Source organism: Lutra lutra, chromosome 7, assembly GCF_902655055.1.
Source record: "Lutra lutra chromosome 7, mLutLut1.2, whole genome shotgun sequence".
Lineage (NCBI taxonomy): Eukaryota > Metazoa > Chordata > Mammalia > Carnivora > Mustelidae > Lutra > Lutra lutra.
The window spans coordinates 88,223,575-88,246,283 of NC_062284.1; the positions used below are offsets into that span (position 1 = coordinate 88,223,575).

Below are 22,709 nucleotides of genomic sequence, written 5' to 3' on the forward strand. Positions count from 1 at the left end.
GTTTAAGTTGTAAAAAGGGTGTCATTCAATAGAAAAGGTCAGGAGTCAAAAAAGGCACAGCAACAAAAAAAGGTAAGGAACAGATCCATGGAGGTGGGCACAAGAGGAATCCAAACAAGAGACTCTGGATGGAGGTGACAGATCAAATGTTGATACCAGTATCTTAAGTGATTATGACCAAGGGGAGCAAGGACTTATACTAAAAGGGTCAGAAGCAAATGTGCTACAGCACCAATCTGGCCATAATTTTCCCATTATCTACAAAACAGTTTTTAAAAAGATGACTGGCTTTTTAAAAAGATTTATTTATTTTACAGAGAGACAGAGCATGAGCAGGAGTGGCAGAGGGAAAGGGAAAAAGAATCTCAAGCAGATTTCGCACCAAGCACGGAGCACAATGTCGAACTCGATTTCATGATCCTGAGATTTCGATCTGAGCCAGCCACCCAGGTGCCCCCAAAGAAAAGAGATGTTTATTTTTAACAAAAATTAGTCTAAGTCATCAAGAAAAAAGAAAACATTATATTCACTATGCCAAATTGAGGAAAGAAGTTAGTGTAATTTCACAGATTTTTTTCATTAGGAAAAAACTTACAGAAGTATAGTACCCTAAAGGTATTATTAACTCCTTCTCTATTTGTGTTGTTATCACTGTTAGAACTAAAATTTTAGCAATGCGAAATCAGTACAAAAAATGAATCTTAGAACAGCCTCTGTAACTAAGGTTCACTGGTCATCACTGGGAGCTTTACTTCAACTGTATGCTAATTTGATTCAATCAATTAAAAGAATGTAAAGATCATATTCTCACCACTTTTACCATAGATGAGGGCCCCTCAGTAGCTAGGGGTTCCACAAGAAATTTTTTTTACAAAATTTTATTTATTTATTATACAGAGAGAGAGAGGGAGAGAGAGAGTGTGAGAACAAGCAGTGGGAGCGGCGGGTAGAAGAAGAAGCAGGCTCCCCCTGAAGCAAGGAGCCCGACACGGGGCTCGATCCCAGAATCCCGGGATCACCACCTGAGCCGAAGGCTTAACCAACTGAGCCACCCAGGTGCCCCGAAACTTTTTTTTTTTTATTTGTTTTCTGAACTTTGCATACCATATGACGCCAGCCACAGGACAGACAGTTTCCAAGTTATCCTGTTAGCAATTTCTTTAAGCCACCTTTCAGTACCATGTGTCAGTATGCAGTAGCACTATGTTCATTTGGAGAACTCCATTCTCAGTTTTTGACATATAAGGGAGGCCACCAGTAACTGGTGAAAGCTATTTTGCACAGAAAGCAGGGCACTAGTCTGGTAATGTCAGCCTCTCCTTCAAATTACCTCCACCAACTTCCTCTTACATACATTTGCCAACTGACTGATAGGAACAAAGAAGCTACACTGGTGTGGCAAAAGATAAGAGTAAAATTTTCATCATCTCATGACTCATCTATTCTCTATCCTCAGAAGCCTCGTGCTCCTGTTTTAATGCTACAAAATTACAGAATGCGTAGAAGTGAATTATGTTGTAGGTTTTGTAATTTCATAGTTTTTTTAAGTATCTCATTTAGTTCTTTACAAAACCATTCTGTTTTATATATTAATAGTGTTTATGTTTTACAAGCATGTCAAACAATACGGCAAATTTTGAAGTTCAGGTGTGAGATAGAAGACAAAGATTCAACATAAGCCCACAGAGAATTCCTAAGAATTACAATCTTCTGAGTTATTTCACTACACTTAGGCAATAAGGGACACAGAAAAGGTTGATCTTTACAATGAAAGCTACTAATAAATGGGTTTTGTTTTTTTAAAGATTTTACTTATTATTTGACAGAGAGACAGAACGTAAGCAGAGGGAATGGGAGAGGGAAAAGCAGGCATCCTGCTGAGCAGGGAGCACAATGCAGGTCTTGATCCCAGAGAGCCAAAGGCAGACGCTTAACGAATGAGACACCCAGGTACGCCATCAATGGGTTTTATGAGGGCTGATAAGCCAAGCTGTACTACTCAGTTTTGTATCACGTGTGATAACCTAAAAATGCAGTTCTACCAAAACAGCAAAAGCATTTTATTACAAACCACAGTCATCTGGCAAATAAAGGTGATTACTTCAAATACCTTCTTAAAACAATAAAGTATTTATTAAAACAAAGTCATGTTCATTGAAAAGGTTCAGGAAGCAAGAATCTTCAGATTACTAAATTCTTACCCAGAAAAGGAAAAGTCACAGAACTAGTGATAAAACCTAATAATACCAATATGTAAAATTATAATAAGTAAAATGCTGGGATGAGATGCAATCTGTGAGGTATCTGGGTGGCTCAGCTGGTTAAGCTTCTGTCTTGGTTTTGGCTCAAGTCATGATCTCATGACTCATGAGACAAAGCCCCATGTCGGGCTCAGTGCTCAGTGGGGTATCTGCTTTAAGACTCTCTCTCCCTCTGCCCTTCCCTCCACTCACACAAGCACGCGCTCTCTAAAATAAATAAATCTTGGGGTGCTTGGGTGGCTCAGATGGTTGAGTGTCTGCTTCCAGTTCTGGTCATGATCCCAGGGTCCTGCTGGGAACCCTCTCCCTCTGCCTCTCCCCTTGCTCATGCGCTGTCTCAAAGGAATAAATTAAATAAATAAATAAATAAATAAATAAAAATTTAAAAAAATAAAAAACAAAATAAATCTTAAAAAAAAAGATGCAGTTGAGAAAATGAAAAAGTTCCATTTTAAAACACTACAATAAGTGAATGCATTGATAACATGTCACATGATACTGAAGAGATTTATACAATCAGCTGAAAAATAATAGCTTTTCTATTCAGGTTGATGAGTCAACAGATTTCACTAATGTCATGTCAAATTGCTAAATGATAGTGTGATTCAAGAAAATGTTTCTGCTGGGGTGCCTGGGTGGCTCAGTGGGTTAAAGTCTCTGCCTTTGGCTCAGGTCATGATTCCAGGGTCCTGGGATCCAGCCCCACATCGGGCTCTCTGCTCAGCAGGGAGCCTGTTTTCCTTCCTCTCTCTCTGCCTGCCTCTCTGCCTACTTGTGATCTCTGCCAAATAAATAAATAAAATCTTAAAAAAAAAAAAAGAAAGAAAATGTTTCTGTTGTTCTAAACTAGCAAAAGTCAAAATATATTTAATATTTTATCTTCCTATCTAGAAATAATGGTTCATCTTGGAGGAAATGAGTTGGCATTTGTACCGAGGGTGTTCAATCAGTGATTAACTCTATGAGAGGTTTTACGCCTCTTCTTGTAAAAAAAAGACGTGCTGATACTATAACACTGCTTTTATCACAGAGAAGTTAGTATAAAAACCCCCTTGAAGGTAAAGGGAAAAAAAAGTCCTGGATGATGCTACAAAAATGACTAATTATACCAAACAAAGACTAGTTCACTCAAGAATGTTTTAAAAAACTACCTGAAAATCTAAACAAAGAGGACAAAAACCTCCTGTTACAAACAGAAATCTGATAGTTTAGCAGAGAGAGTTCTCAACAGGGTGTTTGACTAAAATAATAGGCCAGAGTTTGCTGAGTAAAAATGGAGCACTGAATGTGGTACATGAACAATGAATCTTGAAACACTAAAAAAATTAAATTAAAAAAAAAAAAAAAAGAACAGAATTTTGAGGGGTGTCTGAGTGGTTCACTTGGTTAAGTTCTGCCTTTGGCTCAGGTCATGATCTCAGCGTGCTGGGTTCGAGCCCCACATTGAGCCCTGCATCGGGCTCTCTGCTCAGTGAAGAGTTTATTTCTCCTTCTCCCTTTCCCTCTATGTGCTCATGCTCTCTCTCTCCCTCTCAAATAAATAAATAAATCTTAAAAAAAAAAAAAGACTAGAACTTAATTAAGCATTCTAGGTCAAAATATAAGTATTGGATTCCTGCCACATTAAAAACCCAAGTAAATCAGCATTACCAGTAACTGTACTAACACTAATTTGCTAATATAGATTCAAATAATCAAGACTTACCTATATTTTTGTATGTTAATGTATACAATTTTTATGTCACAATTAACTTCTCTTAAGTAAAAATAAACTAAAATCATAGCAATGAAAAAAAATATCCAAAAAGGCACCAAGAAAAAAACATTTCAATAATTTAGGATTAAATCTGGAACAATATGATTCTAGCCCCAAAAAAAGAAAGAAAAAGAATAGGTTACTTAAGTGTCACTCTTTCGTTTTAAGGAAAAAAATGTATTTTAGTTTACTGGAAGAGATAAATGTACTATGCCTTTCTCAGCAACTTGATTAGGAATCTCCCATACAGTATTTCAGTTAAACTGTTAAGTATGTTGAAAGAGATACTTAACAAAAGCAACAAATACGACAAACAAAAGCATTCAAATTGAGAAAAGCGCTATGTTTACTTCTTACCAGTCGAATGAGCTGTCTATCTAGCCATCTGAGCACATCTGGTCCTTCCTCTGTTTCTGCTCTATAGATTGCCAGCCGGGCCATAAGAATGGCAGCTGCCTCCTGGTCAAAAGATGCAGCAATGTTTTGGATTTGAGTTTGAGCATCTGCCCAGCTAAAGGCAAGAAGAAAGCATAGAGATACTGTTGAATTACTAAAGTTACAATATCACAGTTGGCTACTACACAGACTTAAATTAAAATGATGCAGAAAATTACTTCAATACTTGAAAACTCCAACATTACCTAGAAAACGAGCATTTTAAAATCACTAATAGCAGTTTCAGTATAGCATCATTTTTCAGAAAAATATATCCAAATCTAATAAAGCCCTCAAAAATAATTGTAAAGACAGATCTCCAAACACATTCCTTAAAACATTAAGACTTTACAAGTAAAAGAATGGCACAGGTATATGTGTTTGTGTGCATGTGCACACAGATACACAAGTCTCTATGTCAGACTTTGAAATTATTTCTTCAATTTTCTAAAGGCAGCAACATGGAAATAAAACAAAAAATAAAAGTTTTCCCCCAGCCTAAATAATTCTCATTTACTAACCTGGAAAATGAACAAAATTATTTTAAAAAGTTTTCTCATTTGGTCTTTAATTCAATTATTAATGATAAAAATGATATAATTGAAGTTTCTATGTATTCTTTTCTCTCCATGTTAATACAACGACCAAAACTAATCAAAAGTTAGCAACTGAAAATTTTACTTTAAGGGACTAATTTGCTATTATGTATAAAAATAGCAGTAATTTATTAAATTCACATGTTTTATAAATCCAATCCAGTCAAATTGCTTTTGCCTTTCTGCCTGCCTCTCTGCCTACTTGTGATTTCTCTCTGTCAAATAAATAAATAAAATCTTAAAAAAAAAAAAGAAAAGCTAGACCACTTTTGCATGACTCAAAGATGTAAGAAGTGATCCCATGAAAATTTAGGCAGTAACATATTCAAAATTCTTCTCCCTACTTCCTCTATTTTTGTTTCAAACAAACAATTTAATATTTTCTAGATGACTAACAACTGTTAAGTATCTCAGTCTAGTGAAACAGGCAAGAGGCAAAAAAAGAATGAGAATGAGAAAAAGAGTAAGAACTAGTAATTTTGAAATTATTTTTAATACAACTTAAACAATGGTTATACTAATAGTTCAGTTATTTTTTTTTTCTTTAAAGATTTTATTTATTTATTTGACAGAGAGAGATCACAAGTAGGCAGAGAGGCAGGCAGAGAGAGAGAGAGGGAAGCAGGCTTCCTGCTGAGCAGAGAGCCCGACGCGGGACTCGATCCCAGGACCCTGAGATCATGACCTGAGCCGAAGGCAGCGGCTTAACCCACTGAGCCACCCAGGCGCCCCAGGTTCAGTTATTTTTTAAGTTTTAATTTAAAAAACTCAAAGAACTAAAAACAAAATTATCCAAATCAGTATTTTCCCAGCTTGGATGACCATGATATTCACTTGCTTCAAAATGAAACATAAAGATGACATTTTAACTACATTGACAAGTAAGCACATGCATATTTACTAATTAAAACTTATTTAGCTATAACTTAAAAATTATGCCCTTAGAATCAAGTTTTTTTTTTTTCATTTTTTTTTATTTGACAGAGAGAGAGGGATCACAAGTAGGCAGAGGGGCAGACAGAGAGAGAGGGAGAAGCAGGCTTCCTGCTGAGCAGAGAGCCCGATGTGGGGCTCGATCCCAGAACCCTGAGATCATGACCCGAGCCGAAGGCAGAGGCTTAACCCACTGAGCCACCCAGGCGCCCCAAAATAGGGTTACCTTTTGACTGTATCTCAGGAACCTGAGTCCTTTATTTTCACATGGCTTATTCACTTAAACAATTACACTTGCCTAGGCCCCTAAAATCATACTCCTAATAAATAAAAAAATAAGCGCTGATTATTTTCAAAGTTAATTTGAAAAGATGGGTGTTTTGATGAGACATAATGACATAAATGGCACCAAAACACACATAATATATATCTCTATAATAACCTCATAAATTCTGTACAAATTGAAAATATATAAACCCATGAAATTTCTCACAAGAGAGTTCCCTTTCTCTTAAAAAATTTACCTAACTTTTTTTGTTGTTTTCAGATTTTTGTTTAAACCCCAGTTACTTATATAGTGTAGCATTATTTTCAGGAGTAGAATTTAGTGACACATCACTTACATGTAACACCCAGTGCTAAACAAAACAAGTCCCCTTCTTACTGCCCATTACCCATTTAGCCCATTCCCTAACCACCTCTCTCCTCCAGCAACCCTGTTTGTACTCTATAGTTAAGAAAATGTTTTAGGGGCACCTGGGTGGTTCAGTCAGTTAAGCATTAGACTCCTGATTTCAGCTCGGGTCTTGATCTCAGGATCATGAGTTCAACCCCTAGGATGGAACCTACTTTAAAAAAAAAGTCTGCTTTATGGTTTGTCTCTCCCCCTCTTTCCCCGCTATACTCATATGTCCCATTTCTTAAATTCTACATATGAGTGAAATCAGAAGTATTTGTCTTTCTCTGACTTATTTCATTTAGCATAACACTCTAGTTCTACACACATCATTGCAAATGGCAAGATTTCATTCTTTTTGAAGGTTGAGTGATATTCCGTGTGTGTATATATATTTATATCACCTCTTCTTTATCCATTCATCAGTCGATGGGCATTTGGGCTCTTTCAATGATTGGGCTATTATTGATAATGCTATTATAAACACTGAGATTCAGGGCGCCTGGGTGGCTCAGTCAGTAAGTGGCTGCCTTCAGCTCAGGTCTTGATCCTAGGGTCCTGGGATTGAGCCCCACATCGGACTCCCCGCTCTGCAGGAAGCCTGCTCCCCCCTCTCCCATTCCCACTGCTTGTGTTCCTGCTCTGTCTCTCTGTCAAATAAATAAAAATCTTTAAAAAAATAAAAATAAATAAACATCGGGATGCATGTATTCCTTTGAATCAGTATCTTTATATCCTTTCGGTAAATCCCTAGTAGTGTAATTGCTGGGTGTAGGGTAATTCTATTTTTAACTTTTTGAGGAACCTCCACACTATTTTCCAGAGTGGCTGCACCAGTTAGCATTCCCACTAACAGTGTAAGAGGGTTCCTCTTTCCTTAACATCCTCGCCAGTATCTGTTGTTTCCCGTGTTGTTAATTTTAACTATTCTGACAGGTGTAAGGTATATGTATCTCACTGTAGTTTTTGTTTTTCCCTGATGATGAGCGATGTTGAGCATCTTTTCATATGTCTATTAGCCATCTGTGTGTCTTCTTTGGAAAAATATCTATTCAGGTCTTCTGCTGCCCATTTCTTAACTGGATTATTACCTACCTTTTTAAAACTTTTCACTTTAAGAATATTTTAAATAGGAATGCCTGAGTGGCTCAGTCAGTTAAGTGGCCAAGCTTGAGATGTGGGCTCAAGTCATGATCTCAGGGTCCTGCCATCAAGTCCTGAGTTGAGCTCCGAACTAAGTGGGGAGTCTGCTTAAGGATTCTCTCTCCCCTTCCTCCTCTGCCCGTCCCCCTGCTCATGTACATACTCGCTCTCTCAAATAAATAAATATATACTCTTTTAAAATGTATTTTAAACATAAAAGCTATGACTAGAGGGGTGCCTGGGAGGTCAGTTAAGCAACTTGAGTCTTGGTCTTGGCTCAGGTCATGATCTCAGGGTTGTGAGATGAAGCCCTGTGTCCAGCTCCACGCTCAGTGCAGAGTTTGCTTGAGATTGTCTCCTGTTCTCTCTCTGCCCCTCCCACTCATGCTCTCTTTCTCTCAAATAAACAAATAAATCTTAAAAAAAAAAAAACTATGATTAGAATAAACTCCTATACATCCATCATCTAGATTTATCAATTGTTAGCATTTTAACACATTTGCTTTATCATTCTCTCTTCCTTCATACACATACTCTTTCCTTTGTCAAACTTCTTGGGTAAGTTAGAGATATGACCCTCTCCCTTGAAAACTTCAGTGTGTACCTCTTAAGATCAAGAAAATTATCTTCTATTCTTATAAAGCCTTAATTATCAAATTCATGAAATTAAACCCTGATGTAACATTATCCCATATATGAACCACATTCAAATTTGTCTAATTGTCTCCGTTGTGTCCTCTACAGCAAAACTTTCCCTGACACAGGATTTTACCCAGAATCACATACTGACTTTAGTCATAACATCTCTTCCGTCTCCTTTAATCTGGACTGGTTACTAATGCTTTTCTTGCCTTCTAAGACATTTTTGACAAGTCTAAGTCAGTAGCTTTATAAAATATCCCTCAGTTGGTATGTCCAGTTGTTTCCTTAAGTAAATGTATTGAATGTCCAATTTAAGTTGCACATGCATGTGTGTGCATGCATGTGTGTGTGTGAGGGGGCATAAATAAATTGACATGGGGGTGCCTGGGTGGCTCAGTGGGTTAAAGCCTCTGCCTTCAGCTCAGTTCATGATCCCAGGGTCCTGGGATCAGGCCCCACATCGGGCTCTCTGCTTGACGGGGAGCCTGCTTCCTCCTCTCTCTCTGCCTGCCTCTCTGCCTACTTGTGAACTCCATTTGTCAAATAAATAAAAATCTTTTAAAAAATAAATAAATAAATAATAAAAAAATAAAAAATAAATAAATTGACATGTTTGCCAAGAATCAAAACTTCCAAGAAACTGGTCCAGGATTTTAAGTCAAACCAAGGTAGCAGAGCAGGACAACAAACCTATGTACAATCCTTTGCTAACCAAAAGACAATTCAACCAACTAATACTCAGTTTAAGCATAAGACTAATGTCCATCACTCACCAAAACAATCTCATGGTTTTCAGGAATGAAGCCAGAGTTTAAGTACAGTTCAATAAAACAAGCTTTGATGCCTTCTGTGTCCATTTTCTAGCCCATGCTTAAATCAGGTAAGTTTATCCTAATCAACTCTCTCTTTTGCCTTACTCAGAAAATACATCATATAGCGATGAGCAAGAAAAGGGATCTGGTATATCTTATCACTTTCTTTGGGAATTGTAACTACCTCAAGAAATATAGGACATTACTTTGTTACATAAAATACTACCTTATAATATTAACTGTTGAAAGACTTTCACCTTTTGTGGTCTCAAGCAGTGCTATACAAAGTGTGGTATGCAAAATAGTGTCAGTTTGCCATGAGATAAGAACAGAAACTGAAAATAAATGTTTAGAAATTTTTAAGCAATTTAATAAAATAATTTTTTGTCTAGTAAATCTAATAATAAAAATAGAGACTTATATTTTGAATTTGTAGTTATATTTTCTAATAATTCATTTTTATTGTATTTAATAAAAGTATTAGTCTCCAAAAAATTGGAAGAAAAAAAAAAAAACATCTGTCCCTTCACTACAGAGAATTCTGAGGACTGGACTATTCTGTATCATATAGCAGACCAAGTATGTTCAAGTCCTTTGCATTCCATAGCCTGCCCCAGAAGTACCTAATCACAAAGAAGACAATGAATAAAGGTTTGGTAAATGAATTAAATAGCTAATAAAAACTTGAAAAAAATATACAATGATAAAAGTAGCTAAGAACTTTATTATCAATTGAAAAGTAATGCTATTATTATGCTATATTATTCTACACGTATATACATATTATTATTGCCTATTATAGGATAATGTTTATTAGTTTTTCTCCTCCTCTCCGAGGACTATGGTAAATACAAGAATATTTTGAAGAATGTGTCTTAGGAGTCATTTTTTTAAAATTATGGTTCCTAACAATGAATATTTTAGCCAATAAGCTGAATTAAAAAAATAAAATGCTATTAATCATAAATGTCCAGTTTCTAGTTAGAGATAAAGCTCAAAACAGAAACCCAGTTTGGAAACATGACCCAGAATAGTTTTGATATGTAAATTAAGTGTCTAACAAATACAACTCACTTCCTAGCGATGGTGGTCACTCGGATACGTCTCTGCCCACTTGAATGCTGATACTGAGTCACGAACTGGATTGCACCACGTCCTCCTTGAGGAATTGGAGCATTATGCTATTTAAAAATAAGAGTAAAAACTAAGTAAAATCTATTACAATGTTATACAGTTTCCCTAGCATTAATGAAAGTCATTCTAAAATCGATTAGAAGGATGCTTATTTCCAGTGCATACCAAACAGTTGTGATTTACCACATAAAAGAGAAATGGATCTGGGAAAGGGGAAAAAGGACCAAAAAAAAGAGAAGTGAGTCCATTTAGGATATCAATTTCAAGTAATATATAATCGGAAGATGAAAAAGAACAAAATGAAGGGGGAAATGTAAAGAAATTAACAGATAAAAAGGCATAGCAAGGCAATTTTGCCAAATCATAGCTGGATAAAGAGAAACTGAACAAAGTCCTTCTCCCCTCAGTATAGGAAATGAAAACAGAACTTTTAGGAAGATAACCACATGATGAACAGATGACCAATGGAAAACTATTAATAAGAAGAGCCCAACAGTAATTTATAATAATGATCCTTAGAAAGAAATAGCAGGTGGTCAATACAAGGAACTTTCATGACCTTTAATAATAAGGATTCTTGCTTTATTGACTGACTGGTCAGTAAGAGCCACCTCTTTTTCACAAATTCTGATGGTTAAACAAAAAAACTTCTGTATCTTGGGAAGGCTAACCATGAACCTCTGTGGTTCATTTTATGCCTAATCTCTATTGGTATGTAACGCAATAATTTGTACATTACATCATTCTTTAATATAAATTCTTCCTATATCAGAAAGAAATTTTTCTTTTTTTTTTTTAAGATTTTTTTTTTTTTATTTATTTATTTGACAGAGAGAGATCACAAGTAGGCAGAAAGGCAGGCAGAGAGAGAGAGGAAGGGAAGCAGGCTCCCTGCTGAGCAGAGAGCCCGATGCAGGACTCGATCCCAGGACCCCGAGATCATGACCTGAGCTGAAGGCAGCGGCTCAACCCACTGAGCCACCCACGCGCCCCAGAAAGAAATTTTTCACATATTACTTTACCTCCAATCTTTTTCTATGAATTTTGATATATTAAACTTTCTTGTAGGGACTTCATATATCTTTATATACCTTGTGACAACTAGGAGGACCTCAATCACTAATTACAAAAATGCATAACTAGAACAGAATTTAAGATTTTATTTATGCTTCAATTTTATATTAAGACAGAAAAAAAGAAAAAAAAAAACTGAGACTAAAAGTTGGGTTGTCCAATGTTGGGCATTTGTGGGTTTCCCTAACATCTCTATTATAGTTTATCCTCTCACCAAGAAGTTTAGCCTTGAGAAACAGAAAATGAGTAACAAAAATTCCAAAACAGATTAAGTTTCAAGTCATAATTACTACTGGAAAAAATATGAAACATTTATGGCCTAAATTGAGTACTTATAATATAAAAAGTCATACCTGATTAACAACCTCAAAATAGATAGCTAAGGTTGTAGTGGGACTGAGTCCACATATTTTCCATTGACAAGTGCCACCTGTTCCTATCTCCTGTAAAAATAAAAGAGTATATGTGAAAGCTAGAGAACACAATTTTTCTAAAGACTGTACTTTTAAGTAATCTATATACCCAGGGTGGGGCTTGAACTCACAACCCCAAGATCTACAGTTGCATGCTCCACTGAATGAGCCAGCCACGTACCCCCAATCTAGTACTATAACATATAGTAAGGTAAAAAGGGGAGGAAAAACCTGAAGTAAGAAAAACTGTTTCACATTTCTTTTTTTTTCTTAATATTTTATTTATTTGTCAGAGAGAAAGGGAGTGAGAGAGCACAAGCAGGGAGAAGAGGGAGAAGCAGGCTTCCTGCTGAGCAAGGAGGCTGATGCAGGACTTGATCCCAGGACTGAACTGACTGAGCCACCTAGGCATACCTACTACTACAATATATAGTAAGGTAAAAAGGGGAAGAAAAAACTGCAGTTAAGAAAAACTGTTTTGGGGTGCCTGTGTGGCTCAGTGGGTTAAGCCTCTGCCTTCAGCTCAGGTCATGATCTCAGGGTCCTGGGATCAAGCCCTGCATCGGGCTCTCTGCTCAGCAGGAAGCCTGCTTCCCACTCTCTCTCTGCCTGTCTCTCGGCCTGCCTGTGATCTCTCTCTGTCAAATCAATAAATAAAATCTTTAAAAAAAAAAAAAAATTCACATTTCTAATTTAATGAATGTTAAAAGCTTAAGATTTTTTGAAGTCATATAAATATATCATTAAATAAAATTAAGCAATTTTTACAAAATAAAATTATAAAATAATTCAAGTTCTTGCTAAGTATTGATACAAGCTCTTCATATTGCAGACTTAAAAAGTATACATCATTTACTTTTTTCCTAATTCTTAAAGATTTTTATTTATTTGACAGAGAGAGAACACAAGCAGGGGAAGTGGCAGGCTGAGGGAGAGGGAGAAGGAAAAGCAGGCTCCCCACTAAGCAAGGAGCTCCACGCAGGCCTTGATCCCAGGACCCTGGGATAATGACCTGAGCTAATGGCAGACGCTTAACCAACGGAGCCACCCAGGCAACCCTAAAAGTATATACCATTTAGGGGTGCCTGGGTGGCTCAGTGGTTTAAGCCTCTGCCTTCGGCTCAGGTCATGATCTCAGGGTCCTGGGATGGAGCTCCGTGTCGGGCTCTCTGCTCAGCGGGGAGCCTGCTTCCTCCTCTCTCTCTCTGCCTGCCTCTCGCCTACTTGTGATCTCTGTCAAATAAATAAATAAAATCTAAAAAAAAAAGTATACACCACTTAATGACTTTTATGGGCCCAGCACGCTTCCGCTGCGCTACTCTGCTCACTTAATGACTTTTAAAAAGCATGTACCATTTAATGAAGTAATTACAATTAACACTATCCTTCTATCCAACTAATTGATCTGTGTAAAGTGATATCGATTTAACTCATAATATATGGACATATGAATACAGGTTCTCTAGATCAGAATTCCATAATGTAAACAGTCTGATTAAAAAAAAAAAAAAAAAAAACAGGGGCGCCTGGGTGGCTCAGTGGGTTAAGCCGCTGCCTTTCTGCTCAGGTCATGATCCCAGGTCCTGGGTTTGAGCCCCACATCGGGCTTTCTGCTCAGCAGGGAGCCTGCTTCCTCCTCTCTCTCTGCCTGCCTCTCTGCTTACTTGTGATTTCTCTCTGTCAAATAAATAAATAAAATCTTTAAAAAAAAAAAACACTTTAGTATCAATTTTTACCATGAAAATTGCTTAAAAGTAACTTTTAAAGATTTTGTTTATTTATTTATTAGACAGAGATCACAAGTAGGCAGAAAGGCAGGCAGAGAGAGAGGAGGAAGCAGGCTCCCCACTGAGCAGAGAGCCCGATGCGGGGCTCGATCCCAGGACCCTGGGATCATGACCTGAGTCGAAGGCAGAGGCTTTAACCCACTGAGCCACCCAGGCGCCCCTTAAAAGTAACTTTTAAACTCTATATTTTTAGAGATGATTACTCACTTTGTTATCTGTCCCATCATCCTCTCTATAGCTATATTAATTCTACCATTTTAAAGTGCATTATATGGCCACTAGATGGGATAACAAAAAAGAAAGGAATTGAAACTCAAATCTGGCTAATTTGGTTACTTTCCTGGAAATCCTACTAACAAAAAAAATTTCGGATTTGACTTTCAAAGGTCTCCAAATTTTTAAATCACAGTTGTTCAGTTTTTCTAGACATAATGGGACAAGGAATAACTTGGGCAAAAAAAAAAATAGATTGCTGACAGTACAAATTTAAACAAGGTTTAGATTTAGGGGTAAATGGTAAAAGGGATATGCAAAAGGAATGAGCACAAGTAGATTATACCAATGGAAATGGAAACTGAACCACATTCTACTGAAACTTAGCCCACACAATAATTTTGAAAGGAATGCTATAGGCTGCCACTCTAAGTCTCTTATTGGTCTGCCATTTGAATTAACTGTATTTTCTTTTTAAAGATGACTTACATTTTCAGATACACAAGGTCCTTTAGAATTGAGAGACACACAAGGTCCAATAGCTCCTGAAATCTTTATTTCCCTTGAGGTCTGCAAAGTAAGAATACAGTGAAAACCTCAGTGTACTCAAAGACAAACTCAAACATATACACTCAACTACAATTATATAAGAATAGACATTTTTTCCATATTTAAAACTCAAAAGTCAACGAAAAAATATTAATATTAGAAATAATGAATCATCAGGTACTTCTAGATTGATAATGCCCAAATTTAAAATCTAGCCCTGACCTAACTTTAATACTCTATTTCCAACTGCCAATAGGAGGACTCCATTTGGGAACCTCACCCTCAATTCAAAATAATACCATATCCAAAATTCATACATCCTAATTCAAAACCTTAAATGCTATCTTCTGTTTTTCCTCCCTTAGAAAATCTGTCACCAAGATTGGTTTCTTTCCAATTTCTACTGACACCAAAATTCAAGCTATTGTTACTTTCTATCAAAAAAATTAGGGGGTGCCTGGGTGGCTCAGTCTTTTGAGTATCTGCCTTCAGCTCAGGTCATGATCCCAGGATCCTGGGATTGAGCTCCACATCAAGCTCCAGGTCAGGCTCTCTGATCAGCAGTAAGCCTGCTTCTCCCTTTCCCTCTGCCACTCCCCCTGCTTTTGTCACTCTGTCTGCCAAATAAATAAATAAAATCTTAAAAAAAGGAAAATTAGGTAGCCTAGTTCACTTTTCTTGAGATTCTTTTCCCCAACAAACTGAATATCACAGGCAGACAAATTTTACTCGAAAACACTGTTCTTCATTAATTTACAATGGCTTCTTCGGCCTAGAAATGCATCTCCAAACCACAACCAACCACATAACTGAAACTATTTCCCTTACATTGCAATAAAAACCATTCACTCACTGGGAAGTTTCCCCAAATATACCATGTTGATTCTCACTTCTTTACCTCTCCTCAAATGGGATCCTAACTAAAATGTGCTCTCCTCAACCAGCTTTAATTCTGCCATCTTTCAAAACCACTGTAAGTTACTATAAAACCATTTATCGGGCACCTGGGTGGCTCAGTGGGTTAAGCCTCTGCCTTCGGCTCAGGTCATGATCTCAAGGTCCTGGGATCGAGAACCACATCAGGCTCTCTGCTCTGCAGGGAGCCTGCTTCCTCCTCTCTCTCTCTCTCTCTCTCTCTGCCTGCCTCTCTGCCTACTTGTGATCTCTGTCTGTCAAATAAATAAATAAAATCTTTAAAAAAAAAACAAAAAACCATTTATCAAGAGTAAACTGTGTCCTGCGTATATTTGTGTTTCTTCCCTAAACCTTTGTAGGACTTTTATAATCTGTTATTTCACTCTATCACAAGTGTTAATCTTATCTTTCTATCAAAACTTTTTTTTTAAGTAAGCTTCGCATCCAAGGTGGAACGTGAATTCAAGATCTGAGATCAAGAAATGCACGCTCTACTGCCCAAGCCAACCAGGTGCCCCAAGATTGAGTTTCTTCTAAATAAAACCTGTGCCCTATATATCCCTTGAGATCTCTATAATTTGTAATTTCCTTTTTTAATGCTGGACATAGAGCAAGCATTCAAATAAAAAGATTAATAAGAAACATTTAGTGGAAATTCAAAATCAATGTGTTTGTAATACACTTGTAACTAACACTAACCCTTTGGGGTTTTGTTTTGTTTAAAGATTTATTTATTTTAGAGAGAAAGAGGAGAGGGGAGGGACAAAGGATGGCAAGAGAGAATCTCAAGCATACTCCCCTCTTAGTCTTGAGCCCAACACGGAGCTCAATCCCACAACCTGAGCTAAAACCAAGAGTCCGATGCCCAACCGACTGTGCCAACCAGGTACCCCCAAGCCTTTGGACTCTTCAAATCCAAATTTGAAGTGAATGACAGAAGTGACCAATATCAACAACCTACCAACCATAAAACAATTTCTGATTACCTAAATAGAACAGAACAGGTTTCTTTTTAGTTACTAACTCCTACAATTAAAAAAATCTAGCATTAACAATAGCAAACACAACACTAAAAAGATAAAGCACAGTTAAAATGGAAGTTTACCTATATAGTATCTTTCTTTCTAACAATTATTTGGAAATGCCCAAGTAAAATTTCATGTACATTTAATGATGACACATTTTTCTGGTAAAATCTCTAATTCTGGTTTTTGAAACAAAACCACCACTATTTTTAATACATATATTGAATTTGATTAATGATATTTTAAAATCACACTCAAGCCTACAAATTTCTTTGATAACATACCATACATATCAAGTTTTGGCTCTTACCTTTATTTCTAATGTACCACCAAAGCCCATTTTAAATTGTCCATGCATATCTTTGGTAAAGACTCTTTGAAAAGTCTGCTTGAATAAGGAAGTGTTGAAAGAATCACCCATTACCATGTATCCTCTGCATGGAAAGAACAAAAAATAATGTAAGTGACACAAGTATTGGGTCCATGTGTTAAAAACAGAAAAGTAAATTACCTCTCAGTACTACCAACAAATTTTGAAGATGCTTTCCAAAATGTGCTATATTATCATCAATTTTTTAAAAAGTCAAATATATGAGACTATCTTCACCCCACAAATAATCTCAATCCCGAGGGTATATGAGTGCCCCTAACACTTGCATTGGTCCTCAGTAATTTACTAACATTCCTTTATAAACAGATAATACAGCCACACATTACAAAATTCAAAAGGTACAAAATGATGCATGGTAGCAAATATGTCTCTCCCATTCCAGCCACCCAGTTCTCCATACTGAAGATACCTGACCCTTTTAGGGCCCACGTTCTCATTCTTAAAAACAAATATATACCTGTGTATGTATATATTTGCATATACTGTCCCTGTGTATATCACATCAAACTTAACAGGATCACACTCTGTTAGACTAGGAGACTTAAGGACCGTTTTCACTTTAAGCTCTTATATACTGCTTGATTTTTTTCAGTAAGCATATACCTATTTTAATTTTTTTTAAGTTTTAAAAAACATTAACTGTCAAAAATAATTCTGAGATACCATTTTGTTCTAACAGATCGGCAAAAATCACAGTTTGACAACATATTCTGTTGATGAGACTATGGAAACACAGATGGGAGTGCAAAACGATGGAACCTGAATGCAGAAGAATTTGACAATATCTAACAAAATTACCTATGTGTTTTCTCTTTACTCTAGCCAACCCACTATTGGGAATCTATCCCAAAGATATTCTGGAAAACAAAAACAAAAGAAGAATATACACACGAGAGTATTCACTATTTCTAGTAATAAAAGATCGGAAACACTCCAGATAACAATCCGGATGATCATCTATTAGAAGCTAGTTGAATAAAATATGGTACATCCACACAATGAGGTAATAAACTCCTACAGACCACTTTGTAGGGTATAAGTGAAAATGCAAAGTTGGTAAAGATATGTAGAACTTTCTGCTTCTCATACAAAAAGAGGATACACACACCCATATATTCTCATGTATACAAATATTTACATATATTTCCTCATATTTTTAAAATACTTTAAGTAGCTTTAAAACAAAATATAATCAAAATTTAAAATAGGCCAAAGAATAAAACTGATATGTCATAATTAATTAATGATAATTTTAATTTTGATACTATGAAACTCTTATCTCTGATGCTACTATACATCCTTTTTTTAAAGATTTTATCTATTTGAGAGTGAGAGAGCATGTGCACATGAGAGAGAGAACATGAGCTAGGGGAGAGGCAGATGGACAAGGAGAGGCAGACTCCCCGTTGAGCAGGGAGACAGACATGAGGCTCGGATCCCAAGACCCTGGAATCATGACTCGAGCTGAAGGCAGACACTTAACAGACTGAGTCACCCAGACGCCCCTATATTATACCTTTGTAAATGCTGTTTTCTGTTTGTCACCAGTATACAAAAATATAGTTGAATTTTGTATGCTGACCTTTATCTAGAAGTCTTAACAACTTAACATTTTAATTCCAATAGCAATATATAAATTCTTTCAGACTTTCTATTTCAACAAACATGTCCATCTATGATGTTCTGTTATCACTAAACCTGGTAATGCATAATACATTAAGGACAACTTATACCACCCCACTAATTTTTCCCCGTTTACAGCAAACCACTATGAAAGAGCTATCTATACCTTTAACTACTCAGTGTGGCCCCTAGTCCAGCAATATTGGCATCACCAAGGATTTTGTATGAAAAGAATTCCAAGTCTCAACCCACGCACAGTAATTCAGAATCTGCACTTTAACAAGATACCCAGCTGACCTACATATGTGAAAGTTAGAAAAGTTGTAATCTATACCAGCTGTTACCAATCCCGTCTTCCTATTCTTCTAGTTCATTCTAAGTCAATTTTCACTGCTCTTAGGAAGGTCACCAATCATCTTTGTGGTGTTAAATTGCAAAATCTTACAACCCTACCATTTTTATTGCTATTTAAAAAAAAAGAAACACCAAAATTCTGACAGTTCCCACATTTTTATCTCCAGCCCAGACCTATCTCCTGCACTCTGTGTTGTAATATCTGATTGCTTACTCAATACCTCCTCATGGATGTCAAATGCCATCTGAAACCAAACATATTCAGAACTGAACTCCCAATCCTCTCCTCAAATACTCTTCTTTCCACAGTCTTATTCAACAAAAGGCAATCCTTCCAGTACACTCCCTCTGATTTTCCCAAACCCCAAATCCAACCTATCAGCAAATCTTCTAAATATACCCAAAATCCAACCACTTCTCAGCCACCACTTGGTATTTCTGTATCCCTATATATCTCTACTGTAGACAGCTGAAGTCAAATGGTCCCTTTAAAACATTACATCAGATCATATCACATCTCAACTGAAAACTCTCCAATGACTTTGCATCTCACTCAAAGTAAAATCTGAAGCCTTACAACAAGTCAAAAGACCCTCACAATCTGTCCTTCTCACTTACCCCACTCCAGCTACAAATCTAACACCCTTGATGAAAAAAATCTCAACTAAGGACAGAAAATTCTTCAACCTGATAAACCTATCTACAAAGCCCCACAGCTAACATCACACTTAACGGTGAAAGATGAAATAGTTTCCCCCTAAGATCAAGAACAGGCAAATCTATAGACAGAGAGTAGATTAGTGGTCCAGGCTGAGGGGTGGCAGCGGAGGGGGGGGGTAGGGAACAAGGAAGCAGGAAAGGGAAATGACTGCTAATGGGTACAGAGCTACTTTCTGGGGTAGCATAATGTTCTAAAACAAAACTTGATGATGGTTGCTTGACCTGTAAATAACCAAAAACAAAACATTAAATTGTAAGCTTTAAACGGGAAATTTTATGGTGTGTGAATTATATCTCAAAAAGCTACTACAGGGGGGCCTGGTTGGCTCACTGGGTTGGGCCTCTGCCTTCAGCTCAGGTCATGATCTCAGGGTTCTGGAATCGAGTCTTGCGTCAGGCTCTCTGCTTGGTGGGGAGCCTGCTCCCCCCACCACCCCGCCTGCCTCTCTGCCTACTTGTGATATCTGTATGTCAAATAAATAAATAAAATCTTTTTAAAAAAAAAAAGCTGCTACAATAATAAAACAATGCACAATATCAAGACAGCTTTTCAAACAGAACTTGTGTCTTTATAACTGAATTTCAGAAAAAATTTAAAGTGAGCTTTACTGAAAGGAGTATCAAAAACTGTTAATAGTTGTCCTAGAGTGGCAGGATGATGACACTTTTTCCTAAACTGTCATTATCAGTTTATATTTGTAAACTGTAATTTATCAGTCTATAATTGCAAAAACCGTAAACACTGTAAATACATACCCAGTAAGGTTGGGACAGCATTTCATCTCCAGGAGACCTGTCTGATCTAATGCACATGCATAGATATCGATAACATGACCAGTCGTAGCAGCTCGATTAGCCAATGCTTCAAAATGCTACAAAAGATTTTTTTAATCAAAGCAATGCACAAACTTAACCATCCTATAAATCATTTTTCCATAAATAGATCAAAATAACATAAAAAATTCTAAAAGAATAATCCATTAGAATTTAAATATGATGTTCTAATTTAATTTTCTATGATAAAAAATTATTCATAAAGTGATATAATAACTTCTATAAGTGTGACACTTTCACATTTTAAGAATTCTTTCTAAATATACTCCTAAATGAAGCTAATTTTGGAGAAAAGGCATACCAAATATCTTGCTCTTCATACATGAACATAGTAGAACACAGAACTGGTTTTCCTGGCTAAATCCACATCCAGGCAACAAAAACATCAAGTACAGAAAGACAGTAACAAAAGCTATTAGATAAACAATAAAAGAAATACTTTTTGAAGCTCTAATAAAAATTCCATGCTCAAAAGGGAAATTAGGTAGCAGGGAAAAAGCATCCAGTAATAGTGACAAAAATCATGTTATTATACTTTTAAAAATATTATATATAATGACTACCAAAAAGAAAAGTGATAATACAGCAAAACTAAAATAAAATTGTGAACTCCAGAGAATTTCTTTTTTAAAAAGGGACATTAACAGCAAAACCAATTCAAGGGAGTCCACAGTCAAAAGTGAGAATATATTGCCACAAACCCAAATAAAATTGAAGTAACATGAACAGAAAACAACTCACAAGAAAATAATGGACTATTCATGCTATGAACAATATATGTATCTACAAGACAGCCTCTTGGAAATGAAAAAGGAAAATGCAAGGAATTTTTCCAAAGCAGGCAGAATATTCTTTAAAAATGAGTATTTAAAAAGGCACACAGAGCTTCTCTCTAGAATATTCTTTAAAGAGATACTTATTGGTGCTATTAAGTCTTTAAATATTTAAAACCAGAAAAATTATCAAGGAAAAAAAAACACTATTTCTCCAATTCTGAATAGTAGTAACAATATCAGACTTCACAATATCAGATCACTTATCATCAAGTATTTGTATACTTCCTCTTCCATAAAATGAATTTTTCTACTAAAGCAAAAAGGCTTAAAAACCAAAATTACCTTAGTTCCCTTTTTAACATATTTGGCATTGTCTTTTTCAATATCATGCCATGATCTTATAGGTGTCTTCAGTTCATCACCAACCACCATTCCAGGCCCTTGAGTGGCTGGACCACCAATGAACATCATGATACGAGCACCAGTGTTGGGAAAAGTACACTATTGGGAAAAAAGTAATTTGTCAAAAGAATTTAAAAGAAAATATAAGGATATACATTTCTAAAAGTGAATTTTGATATATTCTCTCCAGAAAACAGGAAAGCATATATTTTTCAGGAAATAACCAAATGTTGTAAAGTGAAATTTAAAAACAATGTATTTATTTGAATACCTTTCTTTTGAAATCCTATCCTAAACAATAGTGCCTTCCTAACTTTAAAATAATCTATAAACCTGATCTCTCTAAACAAGGATGCTTCCTCCTACTACTTTAAAGCCTGACTGGGAGGAGTAGAGAAAGAGTGAAAGAAAGCATCTTTTTTTTTTTTTTTAAGATTTTATTTATTCATTTGACAGAGATCACAAGTAGGCAGAGAAGCAGGCAGAGAGAGAGGGGGAAGCAGGCTCCCTGCTGAGCAGAGAGCATGATGCAGGGCTCGATACCAGGACCCTGAGGTCATAACCCAAGCCGAAGGCAGAGGCTTAACCCACTGCGCCACCCAGGCGCCCCAAGAGCACATCTTCTATTTTTTGTTGTTGTTGTTGTTTTACTTTTTATGTTTAAAACACAAGCATACCTTATGTTTCTAGTTCAAGATGATTGACTAAGCATTCCAATCTACCTCTCCTTCCTACCAAGGTACCAGTGACATGAGAAAAAATGGTATTATTTTTAAAATAAGACTGCTATCAGTAGACCAGAAATTTTGAGGAATCCAAACACAATGGATAACAAAGTTGTCATTTCTTTCTTTTCTGAAGCTATAACATAACATGAAAAATGTGCTCTGTATTTTTGTCCAGTAACTGACTAGGGAAATTGCAAATAAAAGCATTTCTAAAATGATTATATAAATTTTTCTAATTATGGGACAAAGTAGAGTAACTATACACAGAGAGAAGGAGATGTAAACTCCATAATGGTATTAATAAATAAACTGAAAGTTTGATGAAGAATGGGATATTTGCATGGTTTCAAGTTCCTTACCATCTAATGTTTATTAATCACAAAAGGAGGAGAAATTTTAAAAGTAATTCTACAGTGGAGAAACCTGCAGACACAATCTTAGTAAGTGATCGTGGTGATTATATCACCTTGAATAGGGCAAATGAAAATCATGGGTCACCTCATAGGGTGTAATGAGA

The 22,709-nt window shown here is 36.2% G+C and overlaps 1 protein-coding gene across 2 annotated transcripts in view; it reads right to left on the reverse strand.

The window, feature by feature from the left end:
• The window catches only part of SEC23A (SEC23 homolog A, COPII coat complex component), a 65,213-nt gene that overhangs the window by 26,269 nt on the left and 16,235 nt on the right, over positions 1–22,709 (reverse strand). For both annotated transcript variants that reach the window (XM_047735668.1, XM_047735667.1), the window contains exons 8-14: positions 21,405–21,563; positions 20,209–20,324; positions 16,675–16,798; positions 14,365–14,445; positions 11,816–11,905; positions 10,329–10,435; positions 4,375–4,528 (exon numbers count right to left, since the gene is read on the reverse strand). In XM_047735668.1, coding sequence (XP_047591624.1) covers positions 4,375–4,528; positions 10,329–10,435; positions 11,816–11,905; positions 14,365–14,445; positions 16,675–16,798; positions 20,209–20,324; positions 21,405–21,563 — 831 coding nt within the window. The remainder of the gene's footprint in view (positions 1–4,374; positions 4,529–10,328; positions 10,436–11,815; positions 11,906–14,364; positions 14,446–16,674; positions 16,799–20,208; positions 20,325–21,404; positions 21,564–22,709) is intronic.